Source organism: Pundamilia nyererei, unplaced genomic scaffold (assembly GCF_000239375.1).
Source record: "Pundamilia nyererei isolate P.nyererei 1_Seehausen unplaced genomic scaffold, PunNye1.0 scaffold00129, whole genome shotgun sequence".
NCBI classification, from domain to species: domain Eukaryota; kingdom Metazoa; phylum Chordata; class Actinopteri; order Cichliformes; family Cichlidae; genus Pundamilia; species Pundamilia nyererei.
Genome location: NW_005187530.1, coordinates 1,058,592 through 1,067,810, shown reverse-complemented (window position 1 = coordinate 1,067,810; position 9,219 = coordinate 1,058,592). Strand labels below are relative to the sequence as shown.

Sequence of the window (9,219 nt, the reverse complement as noted above, 5' to 3'; positions counted from 1 at the left end):
TGAATATAGGAACTTGAAAGATCACGGGTGACCAAAAAAGAAATATAAAAGTAGGAGAATTAAGATTGAACCTGAAACAACCTCATTTTAGTCAGCAGCAAGACCTGACTTGATTAGCGACGCCCCAAAAAAAGCTAACACAATTTGCTCTGCTGTGACCTCCGACACTCCTTTGCCAGTTATAATTGGTGCTGGGTTAGGGCGGCTAGCTACAGCTTTACAATCATTGCAATCACATTCCAGCAGCCAACCTGACACACTGAAATATTATCTGCATATGTGTGATCTGTTTAAAAGTTATAAATCGTCTCCTTCACAGGGCTAAGATGCAATACTAATAAAATAAGTAGGAGATTTAAAAGTTGAACTAATCTGCCCAGGGAACAGAGCAGTCAGTAATGGAGGGCGTGCGAGTTAGAGTACATGCATCTGGGTTATGTAGAGGCTCGCAGGACGATGACTAACTGCTGTGTTTGCACTGGAGCAGAGTGTAATGATACGTAGCTCATTAGTTGTAAAAGTGTAAAATTAAACGTCACAACGCGAGGAAAGAGAAACCAAAGCATCTCTACATCGAGAACGTCATCACAGTTACAAGTTCTGATTGACTAGGTTTATGTCAGGTGTGTTTGATTGGTTTATAACACTTAGAGCATCAAATTGGAACACTATGGGCAGGATGGGCATAGGCTGAGGAATCAAACGGCATGCAAAGACAAAAACATGTATATTCTTGAGTAATGCTGAAACCTTCCTCTGAAAAGATATAATTTGGCATAGCAGGACAAGTTTAGGATTAGCAATAGCATGTTTTCTTAAACACTGACCAGGACCAGAGAATTACCACTCTCCGAACTTCAGGGAACTCTTTTGAAAATGGATTTTCAATAATTCAGCACACCAAGAGTCACTCTGCGGCAGTCCTCATTTAGATATTACTCATTAAAGCAGCAGTAGTGACTACCTGTTGATAGTTATCTCTAATCAGTGTAAACAGTTACTATTTTTCACTGGATGTGAGACAGTTAGTGTTGTATATTTCCTTATTACACTTATAATACAAGAAACTAAAATTAGGTGACGGTACTTCTTTATTTGCTAGCTAGCTCCAACTGTTGAAATGTGCTAGCAACAGTTGTCACTTGTTGTTTCTTGGTTTGAAATGAGAATCCTGCTTTTATTTAACTTATTTTGGACTTCAATATTGCTTTGTGGTGATTTTTTTAACCACTTTTTTCAGAAGCTACAAAATATTTTATGCCCTATTTTATGAGTGTTAGCATTTCATGTGCCAATATAATGTTCAGTGGTACATAAAGGTACAATAGAGTGACATAAGATGAACAGCAGAGCATCTGTGACCGATCAAGTTTTCAGTTTAACATTTGATACATGGGGGAAAAAGTTGTTTCTTTGCATATCTTAAACTATAATAATATAGCATAGTTTATTAGTAGATGTATATTTCATTTTAACAATTGAAATCTGCTCGACATTTAGTAACTAAAGCTTAATTTCAGAGGTGGACACCCAATGACCACCTTTAGACACACCCCTGCATTCTGGAGGTATTAGGGACAGAGAGGGGGATGAGTTCTCTCAGCCTACAGCAACGTTTACACTAAATATGACAAATTTTAACCCCAGAAAAACTTTTTCTCACACTCAGCCTGCGTTTACTGCCTTTGCCCACTGTGTCTGTCTCAGAGAGAAGTGGCTGGAGTTTCAACATAAACTTCATTGGTCATCTCAGAGTCAGTCTAAATCTTACAATACTTGTTTTTCAGACACATGCTTCAAAATAGAAACATTCACACTCACCAGCTCTGCACCACCAGCTTCACCTTTCCTACTGTTTTCCCAACAGCTTCAGTAACCTCATATCCTTGATTTAATGTGAAAACATTCTACTGACTACAAGAAATAAATACTTATTAATGAGGGTTTGCTTTAACTACTTGCAAACTTGTAATTGTGATTGGCATGAAAGTCATCAATGGTTCTAATGAGTCAGTTGATGGGTACTTAACTCGCCTACGATATTTTTTTCCTTTTGTTCTTCTTACTCTTCCTTTCCCTCCTGTACATCATTTATCTGACTGCTTTCTTTTCTAAGATATCAGCCGTTAACATTTGCTTGATAGATAATAGTCATCCCATGGATACGAGAAAAGGGAAAGACTTGTTACTCATGGCCACTGATAATTGGTCATGAAAATTTGCATATTAATGATCCTGAAACTGACTTCATGGACCATTGTTAGTCAGTGGTGCTAATTTTGGCCGTTATTCAAATATATTGTTTATAAGGTTGGGGAAACCTACAGTCAGGTGAGGTTTCTCCCACTGAAAACGCAACGTCTAGATGACCAAAATCAAGTTAGTGGGATCCCATGGATAGAGTTGCTGATTGTGACATGCCGAGCCCCGCTCCCTAAAAGGACAGCTTAAAAAAAGTTAAAATCTCTGCGCTCCTTCTCCTGCCTCTAATGGGATTCACTGTTGCTCTCTGATTTGTGTGTTATTTATGTTAATCATTCTCTGCTCACAGACCAGTCCGAGGGAGGGGGGTAGAGGGCGTGGATGGGGGATCTAGTGGTCGACAGCCGCCAGGGTCATTTGTAACGGCTGATGAATGAGCGGCTCAAAAAAATAAATAAGTGGACTGAATCCGACCCACCCAGTTTTTCCCAGGCTCTTGGGCATTGTGGTGGTGGTGGTGGAGTGCATAGAGGAGGTCTGGACACAGCGACAGGGCCACAATTGATTTCCTCATTGCTTCAGTTTGTCGCTTAATCTGGCGATATGCTGATAAATCTTCACACTTTGTCAATTAATTTCCCTGAAAAATGAGACCCAAAATGGCGAGCACATCAATACAACAGCGGATTCCGTGTCAAAAATTAAGCGGTAAAATTAATTGCCCTCCCATCCGCTCCTGCTAAAACATAACTAATGAGGGAGGCAATTATAGCTGCATGCAGACTCCTCCGGGGTTATTTAAAACGCACACAGGCGCACACATATATATGTATCCGCACACACATGCAAAGAAGGGTTGTATATTTTGACTTCAAAGTTCTTTTATTGTCTCGCAATAAGGCGTATTTAATTCCAGTAAAGGGCGGAGAGTTGAGGTGTACCATGGGAACAAAGGAGACGAAGTGATAGCTATTTTCAAATAGCCCCCAAAAAAAGTTTAAGGGCTCTGAGTGCAAATGTATTAGCGGGAGCTGTGTTTTTAGGACATTTTAGTGTGTGGATTTTGCGCACACTCAGTTGCATAGCTGTTCGTGATCTGTGACTTGAATTGTATTTGTTTGCAGCTTTGTATATCTGGCCTTCAGGACTGATGTATGAGGTCAGAGTTCACAGTCTCAAATGAATTCAGGCTAGATCCAAAGTTTAAATTGGTAAAGGATACAGATATGTTTTTAAGGTGAATTTTTTTTTATGTTATAAGAGTCATTAGTGTACCTATTAAAGGCAAAGGTTAACCCGAGTCATGCATGCTTGCAGTCAATTCAAGGTTACAAAGTGGCTGAAAGGTCTATGTTGCTTTTAGCAGTCAGATGTACAATGTTGATAGCAACCTGTCACTTTTTTTTTTTTTTTACTACCCCACCTCACCATCCCCACCCTGGTCCTGGGAGTGCTCCACCCCGCAGAACAACAGATGAAAAGCGCACATGTAATTTATCGCCAACGTTTCCTCCTCAAGAATAATTGTGGCGACCGCGGCTGGGCGTAGGGATCGATGGCTATAGATTTTTCTGTGGTGGGGTCTTGTAGCGTTGGGTGTAATGAGAGATGGAGAGGGCGGAGGAGGGGACCCACGCTGTTATTCTGATGGGGAGAAACGGTCTGATCGAGATGCTTAGTAACTCATGTAGAGTTTAAAGACACGTGGAATATAGGTGTTATTTATTTATTGATTCATTATAGTCAAAGGCCTTGAAAACCCAGGTTTTCTGCAATCAGTAGGATGCTAGATGGGGAAGAAAAAACCTTGTTTCACAATTACAGCTGTGGTTATGTTTCAAGAGTTCTGTGTGGGTCCTGTTTGTGGTGCTTGATACAGAATTTTTGTTGATTTTGTTTTTTTTTGCATCAAAGCACACTGCACAGTCCAAGTGAAGGTTAATGCCTTCTTTTTTGACTCTGAAACTCATGCTAAAGAGACCAAAGCAAAGTAGTCTTGTTGCGTACGGTGTTTATTCATGATGAATCCATGTTATAGAGAACCACGATACTTTGATTCAGCTTGTCCTGCAAGCTTGCTCTGCAGATCTTATCGTTCTATAATGCGTTTGTAAATTCGAGGAATCTTTTCACCTGATACAAAGAGTTTTCTTTTTTGTGTAGCTACATTAACAAAAAGCGGACTGGACATTCATTTATATGAAAACATTGCTCCTTTAAAGGCCATCCACACAGGGACTGAAAAGTGAACCTGTATGAATTGGTGAACAAATGCACCTTTTTAAGGCTGTTTTTCTCCCCTCTAAGTGGCACTGCATTAAAACTCTTCTCACAGTCGAGTGGCTTTAAATGGGTATAATAGAGGAAACTTGAGGCTGCTTTGTCTCTGCGGATTCAGTGAAAGCTGCTATCTGTGCAGGAGAGGAGCAGAGCACTACTGAGGCCCAGCTGGAAGAGTCACCCAAATGTGTTATCAGTATGTGGCGAGAGCTGGAGTTCAACATCAGCATTTAGCTGAATATTTAAGTGATGGAGAGCTCAGCTGCACGTACTGTGTGTGCTAAAATGGGCGACGCGGCGCCCACAGTGTTTTCATACATGTGCAGGTACACAACATGGACATATATCACACCGCATGCAGTTTGATTTGTGTGAGGATTTGCATACACATCTGTGTCCATTCTCTAGATGCGCGCATGCATTTCCCCGAGTGCATCTTATCACAAATGTTTCTGCCGTGTGTGTGTGTGTGTGTGCAGGAGTGTGTGACTGGCTGTGTGCAATGGCAGTCACAGAGAAAGAGAGAGAGAGGTAGACAGAGGGAGTGTGAGAGAGAAAAGACCATCATGCTGTTAATGACAGAGCCAGATGCAGAGAAGAGAAGAGGAGTGTAAAAAAGCTCTCTGTGCTCCCCATCTGGAAGGCATCGCCCCCAAATGAAGTTGTACAAAACCATCCCATTGATAATAAAGCTAATTTTTATGGCTCTGACAAGTATGTAATTATGTTCAGCGGTGCTTTTCAGATTTTATCACAGTCAATAAACCACACTGGCAATTTCCCGTCCCCCATTTGACATATTTACACGGATCCATCTGATTGGAGGAATTAGTTAGCTATGAGAGCTCTGATGGATATACACTAGTGATCTGTGACTTCTGCTTGGCTCATCTGTTAGCCAACTAGACCCTCTGCTCATCTGTTCAGTCTGTCTCTTCTTTTCTCGCCTTCTGCCTTTCTCCCACTTCACACATTTTCCCTGTCGAACCATTTTCTCTCCTCTTTGTCTTAACTCGAGCTCTCAGATTTTGCTCAGTGGCTCCTCGGCTACCATTTCCACCGAGAGTGGGATTGCTCCTTCTTTCCCGCATCAAACTTTTCCACTCAGGGGATTTCATAAATCAAATTCAACAACCCTTCACTTAGTACCACCCTGTGATAATTGAGACTGCAAATTTACTGTTTAGCTAGATCGTTTTTTGAGTCGTGTTAATTCAGTATTAAAATTAAAAGCGATTAAAAGTATAATTAAAGGACAGATTAATTATGCTGATCTTGATTTGAGGCAGACAGAAGGAAAACACCTGAAACCTGGATCAGTTTCATCAACAGTGTAGATTAACATGCTCGAGTGAACGAAACCAGCTGTAAAACCAGTTGTTTTTTTCATTCTAAGTGACTTCACATTCCTAGCATATCAAAATAAGTTTAAAAAAAATGGGCATTCACTTAAAGAATGATACAGAACAGACTAAATACACATATTAAATACAGATCGTAAAGGTTTGATGTCCTTCTGCATCTTCAGAAATTAAAAATAAGCAGTTTCAAAGACATCTTTAATTATCCTCCCCCCACACACACACACACACACACACATACACACACAGAATACTATAGGGTGTTTCAGGTGTTTCATACTCTCAGGTCCATAGCTACCAGCAGATGCCTGCTTTTACAGATTTAGATGAGCTTTTAAGTGCTTTTTTTGCTGTGTACATGTTATGTTCACTTAAGGTGGTATGGTAAACCTTGGCTTTGTTCTGAACCTCTTTAATTGCTTCAGCTTCAAATTTTTAATTGACTGAAATTAATCTTTAAACCATTTTTTAATCTCTTGAATGTGATTTGCGTTTGAATGAGAGCATTTCTGCAAAAACAAAAGCAAATTAAGCAAAATATTTTTCCCTGCGTATAATTCTGGTTTCTCATCCACTCTGTTTTTCACAACCGCTGATATCCCTAAAGCACTATGTTTCTCTCTCACTCTCTATCTCTGCAGGAGAAAAGTCTTATTTATGTGACCTGTGTGGTTTTGCGGGAGGCACCAGACATGCCCTCACCAAACACAGACGCCAACACACAGGTAAGCACCGACTCACACACCCTGAACTCATGTTGGAAACTTGTCTTGTCGCACAAACTGATTCCCACGTGTTCATGCCTTCACCATGTCAGAAGGTGTTTGACACCGAGATCCGAGCAGCCGTGTAGTTTAGGCAACCGTTTGCCCTCCCTCGGTCGCACGTCGCACACATACACTCACACACAGGCGCATCAGTGTGACATGCTGCTGTCAGTGATAGGCATGTGTACCAGTGTGGCTGACTGAATCTGAGATTTTTAATTTCAGTTATCATTTCACCATGTCATTCTGTCGCTTAGGGAAATTGCATTTTTCAGATAGGCTGTCAATAACGAGTGTTTTTTTGGGGGGAAATTGAGATAGTGAAACAAATACTGTTCTTAGCCGTTGTCTGGCAGGCGTCCAAGGATCAAGAATCCTGTTATAAATATTCATTTAGGTTTTCATTATTCATTTTGTTTGCTCCTCAGTTTTGCTGCCATTTTTCCCCCCTAAAACCGCCAATTTCTGTCCTCCTCTGCCACGTTGACACGTGTCAATTCCACTGATTTAGCCACATGTCCAAATCTGTGGCGATACAGGTTCACATGAAGGGACTGTCCTCAGTTTGACAGGTGCAGATTTTTAACGACCAGTGCTAATATGAATATTTCTGTGTTTGAAGTCTCCTCAAGCAGCTTTGTTCAGGTGTTTTGTGTTTTTTTTCCAATTGGAAATTGAATGGCTAATCTTATTCTCAATATATAAATGTCACTGAAACAGTACTAAAGAAACAGCGGATATAACAAAGTTCCTTTAAATGTCACGACAAAAAAAAAAATAAAAAATACACAACTGCCACAAATAAAATTAATTACGAGTAAAAAAACAAAAACCTGTTTTGTTTGTTTTTTATTCTTGCACTCCAGACAAACATGATAACCCACATCATTAAAGATACCTGTCTTGTGTAGGTCCCACTGGTGCTGCCAGAACAGATATGACCAATCATAGCATGGACTGAACAAGTCCTCTGAGGGTATCAGGTACCAAGATGTTAGCAGCAGATCCTTTTACTCTTGTAGTTGTGAAGTGAGGTTGGTATCCTGCTAATAGGAGGGCTGTATGTTTGCATTGTTTAGGTAAGTGGAACAAAGTGACGTCCACTTAAATGAGGGGACCCAACGTTTCGTCCCACTTCTCCGTCAACTTGCCTTCTTAGCACAGTTCATGCAGGTTCTACCTCTTCCCTAGGTGAACAATAACCATCCAGGTGTCTCTGTTGTATAAATGTCTCATCAGACCAGCCACCCTCATCCTTGTACCACACTGTGTGTGTTTTCAGAGTTCTTTACAGGTTTTTGGCTGTGCAGCCCATATGCTATTTCTGTAGATTAATGGCCGTGCTTCAGTTACGGAAATTACAGTACAAACAGTAAAAAGCCTTATCTGGATTACCATCAAAATCTCACTCATTGTATTTTTTTGAAATCCATACATAAGTTTCCGGTCTTGCTGAGAGATGAACTGATTTGGTTGAAAACACAGCACTACAACCAACTGATACTTCCACTTCTTACAGAACACACATTTCAGCTGGATCTAAAATATGTGTTTAACTCTCACAGAAGAAGTTGAAATGTAAAGTATTTGTTTATACATAGTTTTACCATTAACCTTATATTGTATGCTTTTATACAAGTGACTTTTCTTTGAATCCCAGCCTTTATTGTTATTCAACTTTTACTTAAAAATATAAGAAAACTTTCTCCACTTACATCCTTAAATGGCTTTTCTTCAGCAGACGCAAACCCTGCCCGAGCTTTTCGCTTATATGTTTAACTGATTTAAAATTACAGCTTTCATACAACAGTTGACAAAACCGTGTGTTCAGTCTTCGTATAGTCGAGTTTAACACACACATGCCTCATTTTATATTTAGTTATTAATTAAAGTTTTTTTGCAGCACCAGAGGGACCTACACCCATTGTCAGATAAATCCTGCTACCTGCTATCTCTCAATATATGCATGTTTGTTTTAGCTCACATTAGTGGGTCACTGCGGTCTCATCACTGCTGTCTTGTCTGTGTCTCTTATCTTTTCAATCCCTCCGCCCACAGGAGAGAGGCCCTTCAAATGTAAGCTCTGCAACTTCGCCTCCACCACGCAGTCCCACCTATCACGGCACAAACGTGTTCACACCGGGGAGAAACCGTACCGCTGCCCCTGGTGCGACTACAGGTACCGCCTCATTGACCTCCACACGGTTGGTGGCGCTGATGGCTGCCACCGTGGCACTGATGATCAGAGGGTTGATAGGTGGGGATAGGATGGGGATGTGGGGGGTGGGTTTGTAAGAGTGTGGTGTGTGTGTGTTGGTGAGATAGCAGGTGGCATTGTGGGGTAGTTTGGTGGGTTGGTGGAGAGGGTGGGGTGTTAATGCTAGTGGCTTTGAGTGTTTGTGTGTATATCTGTGTGTGTGTGGCGGGTGGGTGGGAGACGTTGAGGGCAGACAGGTCTAATCTCCACAGCACGGCTCCATCTCATCACTCTGCCATCATCAACAGGCCCAGCCAGATTTCCCCAACACACACACACTCTTACTCTCCCTCACACACACACACACACACACACACACACACACACACACACACACACACACACACACACA

General features: G+C 41.1%; 1 protein-coding gene across 2 annotated transcripts in view; it reads left to right on the top strand.

The window, feature by feature from the left end:
* Positions 1–9,219, top strand: part of znf407 (zinc finger protein 407) — a 157,316-nt gene that overhangs the window by 92,973 nt on the left and 55,124 nt on the right. For both annotated transcript variants that reach the window (XM_005743245.2, XM_013913384.1), the window contains exons 7-8: positions 6,485–6,568; positions 8,669–8,789. In XM_005743245.2, the coding sequence (XP_005743302.1) occupies positions 6,485–6,568; positions 8,669–8,789 (205 nt within the window). The remainder of the gene's footprint in view (positions 1–6,484; positions 6,569–8,668; positions 8,790–9,219) is intronic.